Source organism: Kockovaella imperatae (genome assembly GCF_002102565.1).
Source record: "Kockovaella imperatae strain NRRL Y-17943 chromosome Unknown BD324scaffold_13, whole genome shotgun sequence".
NCBI lineage: Eukaryota > Fungi > Basidiomycota > Tremellomycetes > Tremellales > Cuniculitremaceae > Kockovaella > Kockovaella imperatae.
In genome coordinates this window covers 33,377-55,370 of record NW_019028953.1, presented here as the reverse complement: position 1 = coordinate 55,370, position 21,994 = coordinate 33,377, and the positions used below count along the sequence as shown (strand labels likewise).

At 53.0% G+C, this 21,994-nt stretch overlaps 8 protein-coding genes across 8 annotated transcripts; 3 read left to right on the top strand and 5 right to left on the bottom strand.

Moving 5' to 3' along the window:
• Positions 1-14: 14 nt before the first annotated feature.
• Positions 15-3,675, top strand: BD324DRAFT_583239 (muts domain V-domain-containing protein; the record flags this gene model as incomplete). Its single annotated transcript, XM_022013609.1, has 11 exons — positions 15-158; positions 199-1,778; positions 1,826-1,917; positions 1,955-2,103; positions 2,154-2,243; positions 2,302-2,423; positions 2,477-2,788; positions 2,838-2,891; positions 2,944-3,178; positions 3,224-3,286; positions 3,337-3,675. 11 exons carry the CDS (start codon positions 15-17, stop codon positions 3,673-3,675), a joined length of 3,180 nt encoding a protein of 1,059 aa, XP_021868892.1.
• Positions 3,676-3,777: 102 nt separating this feature from the next.
• On the bottom strand, positions 3,778-5,996 carry BD324DRAFT_634339 (histidine phosphatase superfamily). The gene is made up of 10 exons (XM_022016718.1): positions 5,397-5,996; positions 5,153-5,343; positions 4,900-5,101; positions 4,816-4,865; positions 4,523-4,778; positions 4,464-4,484; positions 4,302-4,427; positions 4,208-4,264; positions 3,985-4,169; positions 3,778-3,927 (listed from the first exon to the last, which is right to left on the bottom strand). Exons 1-10 carry the CDS (start codon positions 5,904-5,906, stop codon positions 3,786-3,788), a joined length of 1,740 nt encoding a protein of 579 aa, XP_021868891.1. The 5' UTR covers positions 5,907-5,996; the 3' UTR covers positions 3,778-3,785.
• A 35-nt stretch (positions 5,997-6,031) lies between these two features.
• On the bottom strand, positions 6,032-10,902 carry BD324DRAFT_634336 (hypothetical protein). Its single transcript, XM_022016717.1, has 14 exons — positions 10,786-10,902; positions 10,682-10,741; positions 10,517-10,641; positions 10,359-10,479; positions 10,238-10,322; positions 9,775-10,200; positions 9,260-9,733; positions 9,009-9,221; positions 8,668-8,971; positions 8,341-8,630; positions 8,171-8,304; positions 8,049-8,135; positions 7,015-8,012; positions 6,032-6,979 (listed from the first exon to the last, which is right to left on the bottom strand). The coding sequence occupies exons 1-14, from the start codon at positions 10,812-10,814 to the stop codon at positions 6,111-6,113; spliced, it is 4,215 nt and encodes a 1,404-aa protein (XP_021868890.1). The 5' UTR covers positions 10,815-10,902; the 3' UTR covers positions 6,032-6,110.
• Positions 10,903-10,957: 55 nt separating this feature from the next.
• On the bottom strand, positions 10,958-12,979 carry BD324DRAFT_634335 (hypothetical protein). The gene is made up of 4 exons (XM_022016716.1): positions 12,762-12,979; positions 12,224-12,723; positions 12,050-12,165; positions 10,958-11,975 (listed from the first exon to the last, which is right to left on the bottom strand). The coding sequence occupies exons 1-4, from the start codon at positions 12,871-12,873 to the stop codon at positions 11,000-11,002; spliced, it is 1,704 nt and encodes a 567-aa protein (XP_021868889.1). The 5' UTR covers positions 12,874-12,979; the 3' UTR covers positions 10,958-10,999.
• A 22-nt stretch (positions 12,980-13,001) lies between these two features.
• BD324DRAFT_634332 (WD40-repeat-containing domain protein) lies at positions 13,002-14,694 on the bottom strand. Its single transcript, XM_022016715.1, has 10 exons — positions 14,464-14,694; positions 14,319-14,423; positions 14,184-14,275; positions 14,083-14,146; positions 13,873-14,046; positions 13,700-13,836; positions 13,453-13,662; positions 13,341-13,413; positions 13,162-13,297; positions 13,002-13,123 (listed from the first exon to the last, which is right to left on the bottom strand). The coding sequence occupies exons 1-10, from the start codon at positions 14,593-14,595 to the stop codon at positions 13,056-13,058; spliced, it is 1,191 nt and encodes a 396-aa protein (XP_021868888.1). The 5' UTR covers positions 14,596-14,694; the 3' UTR covers positions 13,002-13,055.
• Positions 14,695-14,783: 89 nt separating this feature from the next.
• Positions 14,784-16,044, top strand: BD324DRAFT_634330 (hypothetical protein). The gene is made up of 7 exons (XM_022016714.1): positions 14,784-15,006; positions 15,054-15,111; positions 15,156-15,174; positions 15,286-15,720; positions 15,757-15,845; positions 15,883-15,942; positions 15,980-16,044. The coding sequence occupies exons 1-7, from the start codon at positions 14,939-14,941 to the stop codon at positions 16,031-16,033; spliced, it is 783 nt and encodes a 260-aa protein (XP_021868887.1). The 5' UTR covers positions 14,784-14,938; the 3' UTR covers positions 16,034-16,044.
• BD324DRAFT_634325 (hypothetical protein) lies at positions 16,045-18,012 on the bottom strand. Its single transcript, XM_022016713.1, has 2 exons — positions 17,632-18,012; positions 16,045-17,593 (listed from the first exon to the last, which is right to left on the bottom strand). Exons 1-2 carry the CDS (start codon positions 17,748-17,750, stop codon positions 16,069-16,071), a joined length of 1,644 nt encoding a protein of 547 aa, XP_021868886.1. The 5' UTR covers positions 17,751-18,012; the 3' UTR covers positions 16,045-16,068.
• Positions 18,013-18,900: 888 nt separating this feature from the next.
• On the top strand, positions 18,901-21,954 carry BD324DRAFT_593669 (glycosyl hydrolase family 71-domain-containing protein). Its single transcript, XM_022013823.1, has 3 exons — positions 18,901-19,369; positions 19,407-19,607; positions 19,647-21,954. Exons 1-3 carry the CDS (start codon positions 19,181-19,183, stop codon positions 21,816-21,818), a joined length of 2,562 nt encoding a protein of 853 aa, XP_021868885.1. The 5' UTR covers positions 18,901-19,180; the 3' UTR covers positions 21,819-21,954.
• Positions 21,955-21,994: the final 40 nt, after the last annotated feature.

The following is a 21,994-nucleotide window of genomic DNA, read 5'->3' as shown; positions in this document are numbered from 1 at the left end:
CTCCTTATCCCGGTATGACAGCAGAAGAGTCAGATCGCTATGATGAAGCTGTCCGAGCTGGCACGATCCCTAGTACCGCCCTCTCGCGAGTGATCTTCCGAAATTGGCTCCGATTTCCAGGCTGCATAATCTTGACGAAAGTTGGGGGGTTCTATGAGGTCAGTCGATCCAAGCTGGCTATACTGACTTCCATCACAGTCTTACTTTGAGCCAGCCTTGGAGTTGAGCGAGCTGACAGGTCTCAAACTTGCTCAAAAGCGATATGCTTCAGCCACTAAGGACGGGAAGAAGAGCATCGTTCTGCCCTTTGCTGGCTTCCCCACGGCTCAGCTGGACAAGTATCTCAAGCTTCTAGTGCTTCAACTTGGGAGGACAGTGGTGGTGGTAGACGAGACGGAGTCAAGAAGCGATGAGGAGCTCAAAGAGCGTCGAGTCGGACGTGTCGTCACGCCTGGAACCCTTCTGGAGGAGATAGGTCTGGCCGGGAACGAGAGTCGATTCCTGTTGGCGATTGCCATTGGTAACAGAGTCTCAAAGTCAAGCGATGAGCTGGAACAAGACCCTGAAGACACTTTCACCGACCTGGCTGTCTCGCTGGCGTATACCGACGTGACCACCGGAGATTTCTTCTCCAAGGAAAGCTCAATAGCGCATCTCGAAGATGAGCTCACACGAATCGCTCCGAAGGAAGTGGTCCTGGACTCTGCGCTTAGAGAGCTCTGGGAACTTGGTACGGGTGATCCGACAGGGTCCGATCGCGGAACGGCCGTCGAGCTCTTGGCCCTTTTACGAGTCCTAGGCCACCATGTCTCATTCGCTGATCCCAGTCGATCGTCGCCTGTCGAGGACTCGCAAGGCTTGATGCGGAGTACGCTGGAGATGGATGCTGAGGCGAGAGCGGCCATACCTCTGGAGTCTCAGGCAATCTCAATCTTGCGACGTCAGCTGGAGTACGCATTCAGAGATACGCCAACGTATCTCCGACAGCCAAAACGACAAAGCGAATCCGCCTACATGCATATTGATGCAGCAACACTTCAAGCACTGGAAATTCGGCATTCTCTACAACTCGGCGATACGGAAGTCCAGCGTGGATCGCCCGTGTCTCGAGTCGGCACATTACTCTCTGTCCTCGATCAGACCGTTACAGACGCCGGCCATCGACTGCTCGTTCGAACTTTGATGGCCCCCTCGACCATTCTCAGTGATATCACTGAACGACAAGAGCTCGTTCAAGCGTTTGTGGACAGAGGAGATCTGAGAGAAGAGCTAAGGGAAATTCTCAGAGGCGCGAAGGACGTCGCTCGTACCCTTCAGCGTATCAGGCGGGGCCGCGGAGGACCCTATGAGACGTGGAAGGTAGCAGTGTGGATCAGAGTATCTGAGAGGATCATCGGGAGACTGAAAGCTGAGGTCGAGCTGGAACATTCACGTCTCGCTTCTTCACAACCTTCGCCTAAGCAGTTTCAACTGGAAAGTCTCAAGCGGATGACTCGAGTAGTCCAAGCTTGGACAGATTTGAGCGATATTGCGCGAGAGATCGAAGGATCCATGGACGAATCTTGGCTGTTGAGCTTAGATCGTGGTCTCAGCTCAGATGAGTCGAAAGATTCACACGATTCTGAGAATGGTCTAACGGTAAATGCCAACGGGAGAAACGGCGACAGTGAGCCAGATGAGACATTCATGTCGCGGTGGATCAAGGAGGCGGAAGGTAGGGAGACGACTGGGGAGAGAAAACAGATGGGGGAGGATGTTGTTTTCTGGCTCAAACCTGAGTGAGTATCATTGTCTGTAGAGGTCAGCTTTTTTGAGTCAGTCTTAGCGCTTCTGAGGAGCTTCAAAGGGCGCATGACCAGCTAGCAGACATCGAGCAGAGGCGTGTCAAAATGGAAGATGAACTCAAGCGCAAATACAGTAAGATCTTGTCCGACAGGCTCTATTGACCTCCCAGGCGATGGGGTAGTCCTAACCTGGTATTCTCGACATGGCTATTGGGTCAATTTTGTCTCCGCTACGAATCCGGACCGGCTCAGGAAGTCAATGCTGGAAGATGAACGTTTCAGAAAAGCTGGAGAGAGTAAGAAACACATCTTGTACAAGGTTAGGTGGGGACGAGTAAGGTTGATCTTGCAAACTGACCGGTTCGACAGCCTTGGACAGTGCTAGGTGCAGAACGGGACAATGTCTTTCGAAAGATCGATCGCCTGCAAAGGGAAGAATTGAACCGGATGAGGACGATGGTAAGGGACCCGAATGAGGGTTTTCTGGAATGGCTCGCATTGATCTCGCCTATGCCAGATCGCATCCCGAGATGAAGTCTTCAAGGACAACATGGCCCTCATTGAGGAACTCGATATGTGTTTAGGGTTTGCTACGACCGCCGCAGAGTCATTGTTCGTCAGGCCGTTCATGACAAATGGGTGAGTTCACGGTCGTCGTATCCCAGCTTCTCGCTGAGCGCTCTGCCTTGCAGGACGGAGATGAGGATCATCAATGGTCGACACCCTACAGTTGAAGCTGCTCTGAATGCACACATTCGACCCTTCACGCCCAACTCGACCGTCATGTCTCCTGGAACACACCTTCAAATCATCACTGGGCCTAATCAAGGAGGGAAATCGACATTGTTGCGTCAAACGGCAGTCATCGCCATCTTGGCTCAAGCTGGGAGTTTTGTACCTGCCGAGGCAGCCAGCATTGGAATTGTCGACAAGGTCTTCAGTCGAGTAGGTGCGAGGGATGATTTATTTAGGGACAGAAGCACATTCATGTTGGAGATGGTAGAGTGAGTCTCGTTTCGCCTACGTAACGAACAGAGACTGACGCATGTGAAGGACTGCGTCCATTCTGAAATACGCCACGCCCAGATCACTGGTCATAATGGACGAGTGAGTCGTCGGCTGAAATCCATTTCCTCTTTACTCAACATTCTGCTTCCAGGATCGGACGAGGAACGACGCTTCAGGCAGGCATGTCGATAGCGTACGCGACCCTAGAATACATTCTCTCTAAGATCAAATGCCGGACGTTGTTTGCAACTCACTACCATGAGCTTGGTCAAATGCTAGCGGGTAGCGAAACGCCACTCCCCGTGGACGAATCGGGCGTCTTGAGAGGCGAGGGGTTGCCGAAACGAGACGGCGTAGAATTTTGGTGTACAGACGTCAACGAAGTTGTAGGTCGAGCTTCCTCTCTACGTTCGTGCTGACACTTTATGCAGGCTGGGGCTTTCTCCTATTCCTACAAATTGGAGCAAGGGATTAATTTCAATTCGCACGCCATTGTGAGGTTCTCGTCGCCCCACGCTCTGAGTCAAGCTAATGACTGAACCAGAAAGCTGCTAGGATTGCTGGTATGCCGCGTGCGTTTCTTCAGACCGCCTCGGCTACACTTGCAAGGTTGCAAGCGCAGTACACGCGAGCTCAACAGTACCTCAGTGGATCGTCCACCGTTGAGGAGGCAGCGCCCTCTGGCCGGACCCAGCAGGCGTACGACGGCTTCGTCCATGCCCCGCATGCGAATTCCGTAGTCACGACGCGAGAAGCAAGCAACAATGAGCGAGTTGCGACAGGAGAAGAATCAACGCGTTGGTCGCCTGGACCGGCCACTGCTGCATCTCATCCATCATCTTCATCTCGAGGGCAGGACTCGCGTCCAAGTGCAGACGCCTGATTCTATCAGCCACCCGTCATTTCTGTCATCTGAAGCACGCGAGAAGTACCACATTGTAGCTTATACTCGAGTATACAACTTTGCATAGCACATACAACGCAGGACCACATCTATTTCGCATAGCAGACATTCCAGTCCACCGTTTTCTGGGCAAACGACTGAGAATCGACCCAAATATCCACTTCGCACATGCCGTGTTCGAAAAATCCAGATTGAGAGCACATGAGAGAGTCAAGAGGGTCCAAGGCGTCACTGTGGAGGGACAAGATGTCAGTCATCTTGCAGACACGATAGAAGAAAAGGATTGACTTGATGAACACCCTGAGATAATTCTTCCTCTCGTCCTCTGGTTGACCTCCCTCTGGATCAGGCTCCCAATTGCCTAATTGACATCCTATCCGTTCGAAGACAATTCGCGAGCCAAAGGGGATAAGCTCAGAGATCATGTAGGATCTCTTATCGGGAAGCTTGTCAGTGAGCAGATTCCCATGTTGCTGAGGGTCAGCGTGGTCGAGAAACAGCTCTAGCTCACCCTGGCCAGACCCATGGCAGCCATGATTTCTATCATTTCGTTGTCGTGCGTAAAGTCCTGAGTGATAAGCAGAGTTACTCCTTCCCTAACTCACCACAAAGAGCCTGTTCCCTCCTCGCGGGAAGGACGCCTCGTCCGCGTCCAGTGTACTATTGGTGGTCGTCGAGTCGACCGGAGCAGAATCAGTCAATCGAGCGATGAGCTCATTGGTCCAGCCGGCCTGAAGGTCAGCGGGGTCATCCAGTTGATGGCTCACTCCGAGTGTTGGCCCAAGATCCTGAGGGAATGAGCAAGATTCCAAGACGTCCAACTCACATTTCCGGGCCCGACCCCATAGTACCTGTCGACGTCTTTCAGATACCCAATGGCTTCCCATTCTTCCCGCGTGAAGACTCTGCACCACCGACTCCAAGCTGCCCAAGTCTCGCTTCTTTGACTGTCATAAGGACACATGTCGGCCAGACACTTTACTTCCGACAGCTCGAGTGGTGGTTGTGGCCGGAGCAGATCGTTCAACCTGCTTTGAGCCGGTTGTAGAAGATTAAGCAGATCGGGTAACGACGGGGCGGACCTAAGGAGCATGAGCGAGGTAGCACCAAATAGCATACTGATTGGCGAACGCTGGACATGTCTTGACGGACAATGTATTGTTGAATGTCTGACGTGAGCGAGCATCCAGCGACATTACTCACAGGTTCTTCGGGCAATGTGAGATTGACCTGGGGCAGTTGATCGACAGGTTTGAGCTTGAATGCATCGCCTCGAAAGCCTTCAAGCCAGTACCCAGCAGTCTCCACAACCCTCCCTGACCCGGAAGCCCGGGTGAAAGGATCGAGGTTTGTGTCGAGAAACTGAGCGTACAGTGCTGCAATCTCTCGTCCGGCACTCCAAGCTCTGAAAGATATCCTCAGAGACCGCCTATCAAGGTAGGCGCCGTCGACTCACTGTCGCCGACCTTGATCCAAGAGCTGATCAAACTTCCAATCCTCCAATCTGAGATCTGTATCGCTGAGAAAGGCAAGCTCAGAGTGATGTCTTCTCGGTGTCCTGGTCTTTCGATTGGCTAATTTGCCCAGCGCTCGGAGCAGACATTTGGAAGCTTCAGTCGTCGGATACCTCGCGGCATGTCGCTGGAGCTGAAGAGCGGAGTTCAGCACATTGACCCTGTTCGAGGGTTTGGCACACCTACTACAGTGACTTGGTTGACTTTGCAACCTCTCGGCAGACCTCGCTTACCGCCACCCGGACCTAGACTCTTCCAAGGCGCATAAGCCCCACTGTTCCTCCACCACACATTCTCGAGCCTATCTCCACTCCCTAAGATCCTGCAAAGAGGCTCGATCCAGCAGTTTCCAGCAGAGCTCACGTCCCAAGCTGCAAACGAAGCAAAACCGAGTAACACAATCGTTACGAAGGCAGGGAAGAAAGCAGCTATCGGAGTCCTTTGCCGGCGCCGGACTGCTGCCAGTCTCGATCTAGACCTAGATATGAACCGTGGCGGTGGAGTGTTAGATCGAGGGATAGAAGCGTATGAAACGTAAGACTCATTCGGCTCGATGGGTGGGCGCAGAGCCGACGAAGGTGACGTACGAGGTTGACTGGGTGGAGCTACACGTCGAGAAGAAGGCGGTCTGGGTGAATCGGAGGATAGCAGAGGCGTAGTCGACGAAGTGACCGCTGTGGCAGGTATGCGGGACATGTTGTCAGCTGGCCTGATTGGTACAGATAGCCGTTGCAGGCAATGTCAAAGAATGCCAACATTTCCCGCTGGTTCGGGCCTCGGAGTAGATTTCATCGGGAATAGTTTTTATATCAAAAGAAAATACATGTTGGATGAACCATGCTGATTTATGATGATGGATGTCAATGGTGGTGATTATACAACTCATGCAGGGTATATCAATCATCGCTTGCCTTCCATTCTCCACACTTTGATCACTCCACTTCGATCTCCGCTGATGATACAGCTCGAGAACGGAGTCTCAACGCTTGCTAGCGCGCAAATGGCGTCGTAATGCGGCCTCAACGGTTGTTGACCTCTAGCCGAGTTGCTCTGTCGCTCAGATCCCTGACGTTGATTTGATGGAACGGTGTACAGCTCCAAAGGCTGAGTTGAGGTCTGCTTGAAAACCACATCGAGCTCTTTTGGTGACCCACAGATGACAAAGCTGTCTGAGGCTTTGACCACATCCCATAATCGAATCGCTCGGTCTTCATCTGCCGTAACGACCCAACCAGTCGTAGAGTCGCTATCGTCGCCAGCGGCTGACGTCGCCGCACCATGTCCAGGCAGTAATGAGAGGACTGCCGGCAAGGCCTCATCTCCCTCAGTTGCCGCCTTAGCTTCCTGCTTGGCCATTTCAGCGACCAATTCCGATCGAGACGGGACATCCGTCGATGGCATCTTGCTCGAAGGACGGCTCAACTCGAACATTTCGACAAGCTTAGCGGACTCGATATCGTACACTTCCACAATAGGACTAGCTCTGGTCGTGGAGACCATGACCCAACGCCCGCGACCTCGGGCGGGGTGTATATGGCATGCTGTGATCGGTCCACTCGCACGCCAAGATTTCAGCAGGAGACCGAAACGAAGATCCCAGAGTGAAAGGATGCCGAGGTCAGTCCCGACGATAATCCAGTGCGTGGAAGGGCAGACCGTCGTAATTGCGCCAAACTCCAGTGGGTGTTGGAATTTCCGGATCAAGTCCATGGCCCGGATATCCAGGAAGCCGATCAAGGAGGTCGAAGTGACCACCAAGAGCGCAGAATCTACGGGATCAGCATAGAGACACGCCACGACTCACCTCTATGATGCACGAAAATGACATGCCCGACTGGGGCCCTCCAGCTCTTTACACTCTCCACTTTGGCGTACTTTGCAGTCCCAGATCCTCTGCTAGGGTTAGCCACGTGCACCCGAAGGATCTGCAGCTGCCCGTCCTGAGATGCGGCAGCTAGACAATGCGTCGCATCGATGCGGCACATGCATGTGACTGGCGACCCCAGACTGTACGCCAGCCTTGCCCGTGTCGCGACCATGCGTTCCAATCGAGCAGAATCCCATATCAGGATTTGACCATCCTCAGATGCAGTGGCGAAAAACAGGTGATCTGGCGGCGTGACGATGGCAGTGATGGGACCAGTGTGCTGTGTGAGATGTCCAATCATGGTCACGCCTGGGGTAGCAGATGTTGATTTGGGCCGAGGCGCACGCTTGCGTTGATTCGCCGACACTTTTGGCCCGAAATCCAGTAGAGGCTCTCTGTAGTTTTCCAGATCCACCTGCTCGAGGAACGCGCGCAATCCCGGATCGGGGCCTTCATACGAGCTTGCGTATGTGGGATTGTCCGCCATTGGAGTAGCTCTGCCTGACATCGCGTCATCATGGATCGATGTCAGGCCCGTAACAGTAGTATGGGACGCTCCGATGGCAGGCAGAGCTTTTGAGTCGAGCCGCTTCCTGCTGCCGGGTTTCACATCAATCGTTGAAGACAGCCCCGACTCCGAAGGACTCTCTGTGCTCTCGACAATCGCCTCGGCAGGCACAGCCGTCTCCATGAAAGCCAAACGCTTCCGTATCTCATCGATGGGATTTTCTTTGGCGCTGCGATTCGTGAATGACGTCCGACGGCTGGAAGATTCGGCGAGAAAGGGCCGTAACCGTTTTAGATCGCTCTTGGCGTCGACACGCACCGTCCGAGGACTGATGAAAATGGTCTGAGGAGTGACACCGAGATCTGTGAGGGACACGGATTTGCCCGAGGACAGGACATTTTCCGCAATCTCTCCGGTCATCTCGCGACTAGTCAATCAGCCGAATTCTAGGGACCGGACCCACGCTCGAGTAGCATGTGCTTGTTTGATGATGAATTCTTTCATCGCAACCACTTTGGTTTCATCCTTGGCTGAGATACCCTTGATCAACCTGATATCAGCACATGTCCTAGTCCATTAGCATACCCTTCAGGCAGCGTAGCACTGGCGAGTCTGACAACAGCAGCCTTAATATTGGGTTCGTTTTTAATCGTCCAAAACCCTCGAGGTGAGTCTGCCAATGCAGCCGCCTTTGCAGCGACTAGTGTTGCGCGTGAAAGCTGATCGTCAGTCAGGCGAATCGCGTGCAGACCCACAGGCTCGAGCACAGAGGACAAGATGGACGCCTCATCGACCTCCAGTATATCTGATTCTAGCAGCGTCCTCAGGGCAGGGTAGAGAATGCACCAGACATCAGAAGAAGGCAGGTTTTTGGAGGCGGAGGCAATGAAACCAGCGGTCCCTTGTCTAATCCAGATGTTTGGATGACACAGGAAGCCATAGGTGCTGAAGAAGACGTCCCATATCCGCATCCTCGGTAGGAGACGCAAGGACGAGAGACTTGTGAGAGCGGTGATGACTCGAGCGACAACCGCCTCTTCCGGATCTGGCGTGTCAGCTAGATTGCTTTGAGGGCGACTCACCAGCCAGCGCCTGGAGCATCAACGGGAGTACGTATTCCTCGATAGCCCGGATACCAATGAATGCGCCCACACCCACGATGCCGTCGAAGAAGGCCAGCCGCAAGAGCCAATCCCGATCGTTCAGATAGGTCATGATGTGGCTCAGGACAGTCTCTGACGATTTTTGACGGCCAAAGAAAAGGCACAGGCCGGCAATGTCTGACAACATGGAGCGCTTGACAGCGGAAGTCGGATCAACTAGGAGTGTCGTCGCTTGTTCCTCAACTACCGACTGGATCTCGTGTAACATTGAGTCGTAGTCGGGCTGACATCAGTGTCTCGTCAGGGGACATGCGACTCACCTCCACCACGCCGACTTCCTCCTGCCGTGTCGACTTGGCAGCTTGGCTCATCTCGAGCATACGAACAGCCGCGTCGGCAATCCTAACAAGCCCTCTTGCACATGTAGCCCGAACAAAGACATCTGGATCTGTCGCGAGGTGCCGCATCTGGGGCAACAGATATTCTGGAATAAACGTAGCGTTGTGAGGCGTTATAGATGTGACAGATTCGACCTGGCCTATTAGCCTCCTCCAGCTCAAGGCACACTCACGATGATGCCCATGGTACGACAAGCCTCCGCTCTGACGATAGCCACGTCGTCCGTGAGTAGGTCTGCGACAAACGGTACGATACGATCCACCTTGTCTTCATCTGAGATGAATGGTAGGAGGTTGAGAAATAGTTGTAGACCATGGAGGCGAGATGAAGGCCAGAGACAGTTTCGAATCGACGAGGTGACCGAGTTGAGTAGTAGTAGAGCTGGACCATCGGGTTCTCCGTTCAAGTAGACTGATATGGAATCCCATTCCTCCAGTAGTCTGTCAATCTTTGTCCCCGGGAGAGGGGAGACCCTCTGTAAAAATGGAAGATCCGATTGCTCGGTGTGCTCGGATAAGGATGAGACGTAATCCTTGAGAAAGGTGTAAAAGTACTCGGGAAAGATGGTCTCTCGATATGTTGCGAGGATGTGATCAAACGAAGGTCGGGCAGCCGGGTCCAGTGACAACATCTGACTGATCATAGTCTGTCTCATTAGTAAAGGGGGCTCCAAGCGTCATTACTCACTTTGACGCTGGCATCCTCAATGTTGTCCAAGATCCCATCGAGCCCGAGGGATCCATCTCGGTAGGCAAACAGCTCGCTCAAATTGAACACTGTCCTTCCATCCGTCCACATTTCGGCAATGACACAGCCAGCACTGAAGACATCCATCTCTTCTGTGACTTTGCCATCTCTTTTCCCCCACGATTCATCCGTCACGGCCGTAGCTGCAGCTCTCTTCTCTTGCGCCCTCTTGGAATCTGAAGCGTAAAACCTCTCCGGCGCAACGTAGCATGTCCGACGAGAAGACGTATCAAAGAAGAATGAGAAGTCGGAAGGGTCATCCAGCGGCAAGAAGGTCGGTTTAAAGGATGATGAAAAGTCGGTCAACAAAAGCGTCAAGTCGGACAGAATGAGGATGTTTTCAGACTTGATATCGCCATGGGCGACCTGCTAAGTCAGCCATTGCTTCTGATATCGGCTATACCTTCTTCGCCCGGGAGTCTCGCAGTGCAGTCAACAGTTGATAGGCGATCCACTTCTTTTCGATCAGAGAGAGGTACGGCTGCGTGCTGTTTTTCAGCCAATGTATGGTGAGGATGGCTCACCTGACGCGGTCATACAATTTCGCTCCGACCCACTGACGTATCAGATATCCAGCTTTCTCCGTCTCCACAAATGCCTGATACGTATTGACACTTCCGAGGTCGGCAAGAGCATCTCGTTCAGCTGCAAAGATATCAGCTATATAATCTGTTATACGCACCTTTCAGTCGACGCTGAATGACCCTCAATGACATGGTCGCGTCTGGCTTTATGAAGATTTTGAGCACGAGCGGACCGTACGCATGTCGAGCCAGGATAGACTTGAGAAATCTGGACGATGACAGACTGTACCATAGTCAGTCGGCACCTAGCAATGCGAGCTCGCCTCTTCTCGTATGAAATATCATTTCCCAGTTCCGCAACATAAGAGTCCAGAGCTGTCGAGCTGGGTTTGAATCAGCCAAGACATCCATCATCAAAGTAGCTCACGCTCTGGCCATGGATGAGATATTACCCATCCTGCTGTCTCCTAGCTCATGGCATTGTGTTGAGCAAGCAAGGCATAGACACAGTGGATCGGTATATTGTCAACATTCAACCGAAATGACGAGGCAGTTGGCATTTCCGAGTGGCGACGGTGAGTTCGGCAACTATGTACGAACGCGAGTGACTGTATACATGCAACGGGGACTCTGGGACATGTCTAGACACTTTGACTAGCCAATCTATTCCCATTCAGCATCACCGTCTCATCCGCCAATCTCGTCGCATTCTCTAGCACATCCAAGTCATCAGGTGAACCCATAAAATCGAGTGTTTGTGGTATCAATTGACCTGGTTTGATTGTGTCGTACAGCATCGCTTGTTGAGGAGGGATATGCCACTGAGGGAGAGGCTGTTCCTTTTGAGCATGTCTAGGCGCTCGGACGATGTTGGCCATGGGTGGAGGTGGACGTCGACGTCGTTTGACAGTCTCGCTTGAGTCTGATGGAGGGCTGGGCGAATTGTGAATGGACACGGGGATTTGGGGAGGTTCGATGTTGTCCCAAAATACAGGTCGTGGCGGGAACGCAAGTCGAGGAGGGACGGGGGATAAAGTATCCGACAGAGGAGTGAGGGAAGTCTCGCTCTCGTCGCCGGACCAATGATCAATGGTATCGCCATCCGAGTCGACCTCTTTGACTCGCTCTCTGGCTGCAGGGTCACCTGGAACCTTGAATCGAAGCACAACAGGACGATTCTCGCCCTCTCCTCCATTCTCTGCAATCGTCACACCGTCCTCGTCCTCTCGCTCCGATTCCTTCTTTTTCTTATGTTTCTTCGTCTGTCTTTGCTTGCTCTGTTTGCGCTTCTTTGGCGTTGTTTCTGGTTGAAGCTTAAGCTCAGGCTCGATGTATGGTGAAATGACGTCCATGTCGCGATCAACGAGCCTGACTCGGTCGAATGGGATTCCAACCCTCTCTTCCGTGGCCTTGTCAATCCAGGCCTGTACCGTCATACCTTCGTGACCTTGCTCTCGAACAGTATGACGAAGCGATTTGGAACGACCGCCTTTTCCTGCTGACGGTAAGAGGTGTCCGAGGTGTCGTTTACGAATACAATTGGAGCAATTGCAACAGTCTCGGCAGAGGGGACAGATGAAGGAGCGAGACTCTGGGTCAAAGGAGAAATAGCTATACCTACGTGGATCAGGCGTCAAAGGATGGTCCATGACACAAAGGCTCGATCTGAGAAAAAATCCATTCGCACTCACCTCTGGCAGCAAGTCTCGCAAAAAAGCGCTCGACACAATGGATCAACGTTCCGACATTGCATTTTTAGCTTTTCAGATTTGCGTCGACATTGATGGCAGGCTGCGCCTGGAAGGTCCTGGAGCAGGGTCAGCGACTCCGCCTATATGACTGATCTTGGAATGTCCTTGTCTCACCGAGTACGCAGAGACTTGACCGTCCTCTGATTGGACGGGCCGTTGATCAATCTCATTGAGCAAACCCCTCTTTCTCATTTCCTTTCTTAACTCTTTGTCGAGTCCCCGCCATACTCTCCACCTGAAGCTTTCCCCAACACCACCGACCTCTCGCGGCTCCTCGTGCCTCACTTTCCCACCTCGACCTAAGCCGAATCGCCACCGTCTATCCTCCCCCTCCGCCCAATGTGAGCAATCCTGATATTCTCCAGCTTGAATTCGTCTCGTCAATTGCCTATCGGGCGGTATCTCCACACACGCCATCGTGTGCTTTTCATCTCCCAAAGGTCGAGATATTACGTGCCCAGACCGATCGTAGACGACCCCTGGGCGTTTCTTCCGCTGAACCAGTCGAGTCGGGGATGCTGTAGAGGTCGTTATGCGCGTGGTAGATGACGAGAAACCCAGAGTGGTGAGCAGAAGCTGATTCTCCAGGATACGACGTTGTCTTTGTGTCTCGTCTGTAGTGTCAGTAGAGTTGCTGATGGCTTCCTCTCACAATTTTGTGCCAAATACTCTTCGTCGCTCTCATCTTCATGTAATGAATGAATCTGCGAGGCGACCTCCTTCGCGAGCTCAGGTGAAGCGCGCTCTTTGCCTTTATCGCTCATATGCCAATTTCATACGGTGATCGTCCATAGCAGTCGAGCCGAATGGGTCAGCTGAACGGACTCGGGCGCAAAGACAAGATGTCGCCATAAGTGTACCTCTCGAGAGTCAAGAGTTGATTGAGGGTGACGAGGACATCAAAATGCATGGAACAACGGGGACGGAAGCAATTTCTGATATTGACTCATCTCCTTAACAGCAGCGCCAGTATCAAGGTCAGCAGGGCAACAAGCAATATGACTGTCATGGAGACTTGATGGATCAGCCCTGGCATAGCTTGAGGCACTCACGTCCGTCAAATGAAGCCGGAACGACAATAGCGCGGATAGTATGGTCAGCACTGGCCGAGACGAGCAGAGTGGCGGATGGGTTGAACCGCAACGCTGTGGGAGGAAAGGAATGTGCATGAAGGATCTTGAGAAGGGGCTAGGCAAACGCGTCAGACACAAGAGACATTTTGCAGCCTCACCGAGAGCGTCTTGGCATCGAGAATGCCAACTGAGAGATCGGCACAACCATACGCCAGTAATTTGCCATTCCCGCTGATACCGTCAATCGCTTGCACCCAAGTGTTTGCTCACCTAACGTCGAAGACGGTAATCTGCTTGGACGCCACTTCCCTGCGGGTGATGATGTCCCATTGATCCAAGTCTGTAGCTTTCTCCTTGCCCTTGCCATCCTCGGGCAGTGGTGCGAGGCCATAGTTCACAACAAAAGACTTTTTCGGAGCTCCCCGATTCTTCACTTTGGATACGTTGAGAATGGCATGGAGAATGGAGTCCTGAGAAAATCTTGAGGCGTCAGGATGGAATGGATGTAATACCTCACCTTGCGGAGCGATATATGACTGGGTTTGCGTCTAAACTCGGCGGAGAAATGGTCTGTTTGAGCTCGAACTTTCGGTCAGACTTTTCGCCCTCCTTCACTCGATACAGGAGTAAAGCTGAGGTTGTAGTGATGGCCAACTGTCTATCAGCTGGTGTCGATGAATACCACCTTACCCAGTCACCATCCGCACCGCCCCAGTCCACATCCACGAGCTCTCCGTCCGGTCTCAAGACATGGACTGGCTCGAGCTCTGGGAACCGCAGTATTGCCACCTGACCCTCCGTGCCACTATTTGTCGTCGTGCCGACAGCTACAAACTCGAATGACGGCGACAGACAGGTTATTTTCTGATGATTAGTCGCGCAAGATGCGAGCAGACCCACTTGATAAGGATAATCGTCCGACCATTCCGCTTCTATTGTCTTTCGACCTCGGACCAGAGCAAATCTAGGCATCAGCCTTCCTGCCTGACGACGCGGCTCACTCGTCCTGGTACGAATAGACCCGACAGTGTTCATTACTCCCAGCTTTGACAGAAGCCTCGGCAGAATTGATCCCAGTCACCAGTTGACCAGACTGTCCTATTAGCTCGAGCAAGCCACGAAATCCATCCGCCTACCTTTCTATCCACTGCCATGGTCATTGGGGCGTCTTCCTCGCTGCTCAGTCTCAGCTCTGTTGTGTATTTGACATTGCGCCCGTCCTTGGACACTTTGCATGCTTTCTGTGTCCTAATTAGCAGGGAAACACCCCGCTTGACGCACCAGCTTGTTCTCAATGCCACTCCGGCTCGCTCCTCCTCCACCGCCCATCAACAGGGTCTGATCGTCTGCCCAATCAAGACAGTAGACCGGGAATGAAGTCGTCGGATGAGCTCGATGGGATGTCCGAGTCATTTTGCTGTCCCCAACTGAGAATATAGATCCAGGTCGTCCGTTTTGAAAGATTTCGACCGAGATAGTATGCAGAATTCCACCCTATCGATCACCTCAATGACGATGCAGCAAGAGAGAGAGACACGTATCATCATGGATGACGTGGCAAAAATGATATGGGTCAGTAGTTATCAACTGATTTTGTTAAGCGTGACCCGATTTCTCGGATGCTGGTTCCGAGCCGATAGAGAACGGCTGCTGCTGCTATTGCTGCCTCTGCTGCTATTGCTTGACCTCCTGCATCTACGACGATTCTTTGGCTGAAACTCGAGCGAGACGTCAAAGCAGTCTTACCGTCACCATCATGAGACCAACATTGCCATCTCTGATCCATATCCTGGTCCCTGTCAAACGGTCCATCGACTATGCAGTGTGGGTCATGCCGCTCCCTACCGGCGATTGCTCACGCTGCATCACAGTAAAATCCGAGTAGCTTCTGACCAGAAGGGTGTAGACACTTCGGTGAAGCATTCGATGGTGAGTCAAGTCCCAAATCATTGCCTCGCTGAAGAAAAAAATAGAATCCCTTCGACGAGATCGGTGAGATGGAATGCCTTTGAAACTCGGTGATTCATTACTGATTTGCTCGTTCCCTACCCAATCGCTCTTGATTCGTTGTGCCTTGATCGCCTTCTCGTACGCCCAAACCAGCCGTCGAAGAAGCCATCAAGCTCAGGGAGAGGTCCAAAGAGCTGGTGGAATCCATCACTGCAGTCTCCATTGGCCCTGCCAAATCGGTAGACACCATCCGTACAGCCTTGGCGATGGGAGCCGACACCGGTATTCACATCACCACCCCTGAAAACGTTACTGTCGAGCCCGTTTCCGTCGCGCATGCCTTGAAGGCCGTGGTCGAGAAGAACAAGTACGACCTCATCATCATGGGCAAGCAGGCGATCGATGATGATTCAGGAAGTACGGGAGGAATGTTGGCTGGTATGTTGGGATGGAGTCAGGCTAGCTTTGCCAGTAAGCTGGAAGTTGAGTCCAGTGGCGCTGTAAAGGTCACGAGGGAGATTGACGGAGGTTTGGAAAAATTGGAGACAAAGTTGCCAGTTATTGTCACCACGGATCTGAGATTGAACGGTGAGTTTGTCTTCAGTGGAACATGCTGAACCTCAGAACCGCGCTTTGCGACACTCCCAAATATCATGAAGGCGAAGAAGAAGAAGATCGAGTCCTTCAAGCCTGAGGATCTGGGTCTGGACTTTGTAAGTTGTCTCACAGGCATTTTGTCTGACATACCAGAAACCAAGAATGGAGACTATTTCCGTGTCAGAACCACCAGTACGACAAGGAGGGCAGAAGGTGAGTCACGCCTCGATCCACTCGCTGACGATTGCAGGTGGAAAGCGTGGACGAGCTCATCTCCAGGATGAAGTCTGCTGGTGTCGTGTAGAGCATGTAACATTCTGCATACACTTGGAATACACCTTATATCAATCCTCCTCTATCGACTGATGGACTACGTTGAGGTACAGTATGGACCGAACGCCCGTGCCGGGGTTTCGACATCGACTCACTGTCTGAGTCTGGATCCAGGTTCTCCAAAGCATCTACGAAAAGATCACCGGTGGAAGTTTCGGCTCTCGGTACGACGGGTCGCTGTGCCAGATGACCGTGCTTGTCCACTCGTGAGGGAGGAATGCTAGCGCTTGACGCTTCAGCGGACCCCTCGTGTGCTTCAGAAGGGTCGAGCTTGATGTCGCTCTGGCCTGCAGGCACGAGGGGAACAGGTTCAGTCGGCGCGCTGCTGTATCCGAGCTGACTAGGAGCATTTATTGACCGTCTCGAGATTCGTCGAGGCATCGAATCCTGAGTCGTCTGAGATCGCTCTGGGAGGTGTCGGTTATCCGTCCTCAGCGGCATAACGAGCGGCTCTCGGACCGGCATCTTTGGCAAAACGTCTACACTTCCACTCCGGCTTCGAGGGACATAAGTGCTCGGCGCTCTAGAGTTGACGGTATCGTGGATCGTCTGTCTGGCCGGCTCGTAATAGCTCGGAATGCTATATTCCGCCGCGACACTACGACGCGGGGCCAACGTAGGATCTTCTGTCTCGACTGTTAAGAATGCGTCCACTGAATGTTGAGTCATAGATACGGTTGCGATCTGATGAGTCTGGGGAAGGGATTCAGGGGAAGGCGGGATGGTGGCGGATTGAGGAAGAGCTTTGTCAACAGCTACCACCGGTACGGTGGGCAGTGATGTACTGTGAGGCAAAGCTGGAGGAGGATCGTCAGGAGGTGGTCTAGGCCGGCCGTAGACGTTTGGAGCGGATGATTTACGGATGTTGAGCGGTTTCGCAGAGAACTGACTTGGCGATCGGCCTAGATAAGCTATCTCTCCCATCGGGCCCACCGGCGCCATCTTGCTGACTGCAACATCTGGCGCTGGCTGAGCACCAAAGGTTGCTCGACTATGCTCTGTCGGCTTGGGCCTCGACTTTTCGGGAACAGTTGGTGGAGGTCCCCTTGTAGGGGGCTCATAAGGAGGGAGCTGGGATGGGCGTCGAGGATCGAGAGCACGAGACACACGCTGTTCTCGTTGGTACGCTGTTCTGGGTCTCGATGCGGGTCGGCTACCAGCAAGGTGTCGAGGTGCAGGAGAGGGATTCGACAAGTACAAGGTCCGTCCGTGCTGTATATCGACAGGCGAATCCGGATGACGTTGAACGAGAGCGAGACCTGGAGGTAGCGGTCCTCGAGAGGGTTTGACAAACTTGATACTTTTCTCCAGCAGGTCTTCGTCAGAATCGCCGTACCCCCCTTGCTTGTCTGGATTCCTTGTACGATCCCCCACGCTTGGCGGATCTCTGGCCAGGGCTTGCTTCCGGCGTGACTTGTGACACATGTACACGCAAAGACCTACGAGTAGGCAAATACCGACTGTGACGCCCAACGCGGCAGCTACAAGGGTCGTAGTGGAGTCTTGACCTCGTGCACATGACAGATAGTCGCTGCGCTCTCAGTGAACCAGTCATGAGAATGGACTCACCCTACATCGCCAGAGAAAGAGCAGCTCGCGTTTCCTGATGGTGAGATGTCACTCGCACTGGGAAGATTGACAGTCGTTGAAACCAAGGCTGGATTAGTAGTCGTGGTCAGAGCTGTCATTTGAGCCAAGCAGAGCGAGACGACGTATACTGACAGCAAGAGGCGGAAGACGATTCGCAGGATCAAGGTTGACACGATTGACAGGCTTCACAAGTCATTTTGGAGGCCGACAGACGTGTTGTCACGGCCAGTTGCGCTCTGGTCAGTAGAAAGGATCATGGTTCTCCGCGTATCAGACCCGGAGGAGTCGAGTCAAAGGAACAGCTTGCAAGGTCTCAGCCACGTTTACAGAATATTGGTGATCGTGCGGCTGTATCTGCGAAAGACGGTCTCGCGTCTCAGTAGCACAGAAGCATTCCTCATAGTGACCTCGCCTGTCACCCTGGCCGGATTGACCAGCCTCTAGCGATAGACGTGCAATTTTGCCTGATTCACGGTGGCATACCTGCGAACAAACACTTGTGCCCGTTTCAGCCTCTTGCGAAATGCTCTATCTACAACACCACCGATGTCACGCTGCACTTTCAAGTCTCCTCCTCTGGTGACTCACTCACCTTTTGTGATCGTCCAGGCACATTAAAAGGCCAAGACACGTTTACATAATCCGCGTTGTTTTCCCCGGACAACTCGACGCGTCGACCGCTCTCTCTCTTTCTTTCATGTTCTGCTCAGTGGACCCAGCCAGCCAGCCAGCCATCCAGCCATCTAACCGGTTCCAGAATTGGACCGCAGCTGTGCCTGGGTCCCTCGCTCATGCATATATGAGATCTGTGATTGTTGTACACCCTTGACCGCGTCCATATGAGTGGAAACGCCATTGTAAACATGACCCAATTGACGAGACTGCCTTTTTTTTTTAATCTCGTGGACGAAGGTGGCGAAAAATAGAAACGCGAACTGCCCGGAAAGCGATGCGAGGGCGTGTATGAATTTTTTTTCCCTTCATCTATTCTGGAGAGTCCACCTGCATGAATCCAGAGACGCCTCGTACAAGGTTCATGAGGGTGTCATAACCCTCATGCTCGGTTTCCTGAGTACCACACACCTGAATCATGAGCATGAGCAGAGCAAGACGCTTCAGTAGGGCTCGGCGCGTCATATAGTTTTGAGGCAGATAGACACAGAGAGAGAGAGAGAGAGAGAGAGAGAGAGAGAGAGAGAGAGCAAGGCACACGGCAGACGGTGCGCCATGCCGTCAAGACTCGATTGTACAGGACCGCGATGTTGCTCGACGGACGGTGTAGAGTAAAGTGGATCGTGCTCATCTCTTTCTATCATTCGTCCAACCATCATCCTTCATTCAGTCGTGGATCGACTTGTCCCCTTCGTTCAATTTCTTCACTCTCTTTTGAGCCAGGTGCTCTCACAGCCTCGACGGCCTCACTCTCTTTTCCCTCGTTGCAGCTCTCTCTACGGTCTTCTAGCTAGCTAGGACCGATTCAAGCCACCTCTAACCTCCCCCAAATCTATCAAAATCAATTCAGTGGACCATGGTCCATATCTCCCCTTCGGCCTCACTAGTGTGGCTGCTTGCAGCTACTGCTGGTGTGTCCGAGGCTAAACCTTTCCTCCCTCCTGGTCATCACGCTCCTCCCAATATTGCCAACCTCCTCTCGGCGTCCAAACGCTCGGTGCAGAACCTCATTGGAAGATTCTACTATGGCACAGAATGGGGATTGGTGCGTCCCGCAAAATCTCTCAGCTGACCATTTCCAGACCAAACCACCTCCTCTTCCTTCCAAACGTGATTCGTCTCTGCCCGTTGGTTGGGAGTACTACGGATGCCTCACCGAGTCGAAGGGACAACGTCTGCTGCAAGGCTTTGCATTTTCTTCCATGTCAATGAGTACCGACATGTGTCTGAACCAATGCGCGAAAATGGGATACAAATTTGGGGGTACAGAAGCTGGTGATGAGGTGGGCCATATCGACTCGTGACATTGCTGACGCTACCAGTGCTTCTGTGGCAACGAGTTCCTGGGCAGCGGTGGTCAGGTCACTGGTGATGGCTATTGTACCGAGCTTTGTTTTGGTGAATCGAGTGCCACCTGTGGTGCCAATTGGCTTCTCTCGATGTACTCTTTCAATGCCAGTGCCATTCCTGGATGTCTGCCTGGTTATGGTGTTGGGCCTGGGATCCATGAGACCTCTGGGCTTCCGAATATCACCGGCAATACCGTGTCGTCCACAAGTCTCATGCCTACCGCTTCGGTCTCAATCTCCCTCACGTCTACGTCAATAGGCACTGGCGTCATCTCAACGGGCACTGGCGTCATCTCAACGGGCACTGGCGTCATCTCAACAGGCACTGGCGTCATCTCAACAGGCACTGGCGTCATGTCGACCTCCTCTGTGTCCATGACAGGGTCCACCACGTCGTCGCCGAGTCCAACGAGCACTCTGCCAACTCATGAAGACCAGGAGGATTCGTCCGAATGGTATGTTCTCGGATGTGCTGTCGACTCGGCGACTCGTATTCTCACTGGAGCCTCAAAGCTTACGGAGCAGGCTCTGACTGTGGATGACTGTCTCACCTGGTGTGAGGATCAAGGATTCTCATTCGCCGGAGTTGAATACGGAGCACAATGTTTCTGTGGCAATTCGGTCCCTACCGCCATCACCTACAATGACACTCTCTGCAGCATGCCTTGCACTGGAGACGCGACTGAAATGTGTGGGGGAGAATGGGGTCTCGATCTCTTCGAGCTTGTCAAGGGAAGTTCAGGGTGCGCAGCGCCAACTAGCTCGGCTGGCACAACCGGCACGACAAGCGGCGTCTTCATTGTCAAGCCAACAAGTGCTGCTGGATCAGGTGGAGCTTCAGCTTCTCCGACCGCCTCTAGCACCACTTCCTCCCCCTCCAGCACCTCGACGCAGCCTTCATCTACCCCAGACGATCACCAAGTTTTCGCCCACTTTATGGTTGGAAACACCTATCCCTACGATCAGTCCAAATGGGCCGCCGATGTCGCCGCCGCTGCTGCCCAAGGCATCGACGGTTTTGCGCTAAACATGGGAAGTGATTCGTGGCAGCCTCCTCAAGTCACCAATGCCTATGCCGCCGCTGAAGCCGCCGGAAACTTCAAACTCTTCCTCTCCCTTGACATGACGTCGTTGAGCTGTAGCTCCGCATCTGATGCTCAGGACCTCGTCAACCTCGTCAAGACATACGCTTCGTCTTCCGCTCAGGCCAAGTTCGAGGGCCAGGTACTCGTCTCCACCTTTGCCGGATCAGACTGTACCTTTGGATCTGGCTCCTCCAACGCATGGCAAACTCAATTCGTCGATGCTCTCACTCAGGACGGTGTTGACATCTTCTTCGTCCCCTCCATTTTCTCCGACCCCAGCACCTTTGCCTCTACATCTTGGCTCGATGGTGAATTGAACTGGAACTCTGGATGGCCAATGGGCGGTCAGGACTTGACCACGGCCAGCGATGTCCAATACATGAGCGCCCTCGGGTCCAAGGCATACATGCCTGCTATCTCTCCCTTCTTCTTCACCCACTTTGGAGCCAACTCGTGGAACAAGAACTGGCTCTACCGAAGCGATGATTGGCTTTACGCCACTCGATGGGAACAAGTCATCAGCATGAGATCTCAAGTCAAAATGACTGAAATTCTTACCTGGAACGACTATGGCGAGTCTTCTTACATTGGACCCATCGATGGTGCTCTTCCTGCCAACTCGGGTCAATGGGTCAATGGATTCGACCACACCGTCTTGTCCACTCTGACTCAATACTATTCTACCGCTTTCAAGACTGGTTCCTACCCAGACATCACTAAAGACCAAGTCTTGCTCTGGCAACGACCACACGCGGCCGACGCCAACTGCCCCAACGATCCAGCAGGCAAACCAGCCGGTACGGAGAACACGGACGACAATCTCTACGCTATTGCCCTCATGACGGCTCCGGGTTCAGTCACACTGACTGCCGGTTCCACCTCGCAAACCTTCCAGGTTCCCGCAGGGTTGAACAAGCTGAAGATTCCCTCGGCGCCCGGAGCGATGGGTGGATCAATCTCGAGGGGTGGACAGGTCGTCGCCAGTGTCGAGTCGACAGGTTTCGACTGGACTCTGACGCCTGAGCTCTACAACTACAACTACTTTGCGATCTCGTCATGAGGTTTCGAACCTCCTGGCACGACCTCGACCACGTAGATATGAACCCCCTCGCTCGTGCAGGCACGGACAATGATCTTTTTTTCTTGCTTGAATAGGGACGTTTCGGTACATTATTGCATGCAACCGTTACATTTTACCGTACGGCGTATACGACTCGAACCCTACACGACTAGGCC

Coding starts and splice junctions, on each gene's coding strand:
- BD324DRAFT_634339 (XM_022016718.1), bottom strand. CDS start 5,906: ATGTCCCGCATACCTGCCACAGCGGTCACTTCGTCGACTACGCCTCTG. Junction 4,779..4,815: donor TGTCCAGCGTTCGCCAATCA/GTATGCTATTTG, acceptor CATGCTCCTTAG/GTCCGCCCCGTCGTTACCCG. Junction 4,485..4,522: donor ATGGGGTCGGGCCCGGAAAT/GTGAGTTGGACG, acceptor TCATTCCCTCAG/GATCTTGGGCCAACACTCGG.
- BD324DRAFT_634336 (XM_022016717.1), bottom strand. CDS start 10,814: ATGGGTAATATCTCATCCATGGCCAGAGC. Junction 8,305..8,340: donor TGTCCTCTGTGCTCGAGCCT/GTGGGTCTGCAC, acceptor ACTGACGATCAG/CTTTCACGCGCAACACTAGT. Junction 8,013..8,048: donor CAAGCACATGCTACTCGAGC/GTGGGTCCGGTC, acceptor CTGATTGACTAG/TCGCGAGATGACCGGAGAGA.
- BD324DRAFT_634335 (XM_022016716.1), bottom strand. CDS start 12,873: ATGAGCGATAAAGGCAAAGAGCGCGCTTCACCTGAGCTCGCGAAGGAG. Junction 12,724..12,761: donor AGAGTATTTGGCACAAAATT/GTGAGAGGAAGC, acceptor CTGACACTACAG/ACGAGACACAAAGACAACGT. Junction 12,166..12,223: donor GTCAAGTCTCTGCGTACTCG/GTGAGACAAGGA, acceptor ACCCTGCTCCAG/GACCTTCCAGGCGCAGCCTG.
- BD324DRAFT_634332 (XM_022016715.1), bottom strand. CDS start 14,595: ATGACTCGGACATCCCATCGAGCTCATCCGACGACTTCATTCCCGGTC. Junction 14,047..14,082: donor CGGACGATTATCCTTATCAA/GTGGGTCTGCTC, acceptor ACTAATCATCAG/AAAATAACCTGTCTGTCGCC. Junction 13,663..13,699: donor GTCATATATCGCTCCGCAAG/GTGAGGTATTAC, acceptor TGACGCCTCAAG/ATTTTCTCAGGACTCCATTC.
- BD324DRAFT_634330 (XM_022016714.1), top strand. CDS start 14,939: ATGAGACCAACATTGCCATCTCTGATCCATATCCTGGTCCCTGTCAAA. Junction 15,007..15,053: donor CGGTCCATCGACTATGCAGT/GTGGGTCATGCC, acceptor GCTGCATCACAG/TAAAATCCGAGTAGCTTCTG. Junction 15,846..15,882: donor AGGATCTGGGTCTGGACTTT/GTAAGTTGTCTC, acceptor CTGACATACCAG/AAACCAAGAATGGAGACTAT.
- BD324DRAFT_634325 (XM_022016713.1), bottom strand. CDS start 17,750: ATGACAGCTCTGACCACGACTACTAATCCAGCCTTGGTTTCAACGACT. Junction 17,594..17,631: donor TCTTTCTCTGGCGATGTAGG/GTGAGTCCATTC, acceptor CTGAGAGCGCAG/CGACTATCTGTCATGTGCAC.
- BD324DRAFT_593669 (XM_022013823.1), top strand. CDS start 19,181: ATGGTCCATATCTCCCCTTCGGCCTCACTAGTGTGGCTGCTTGCAGCT. Junction 19,370..19,406: donor ATGGCACAGAATGGGGATTG/GTGCGTCCCGCA, acceptor GACCATTTCCAG/ACCAAACCACCTCCTCTTCC. Junction 19,608..19,646: donor GTACAGAAGCTGGTGATGAG/GTGGGCCATATC, acceptor TGACGCTACCAG/TGCTTCTGTGGCAACGAGTT.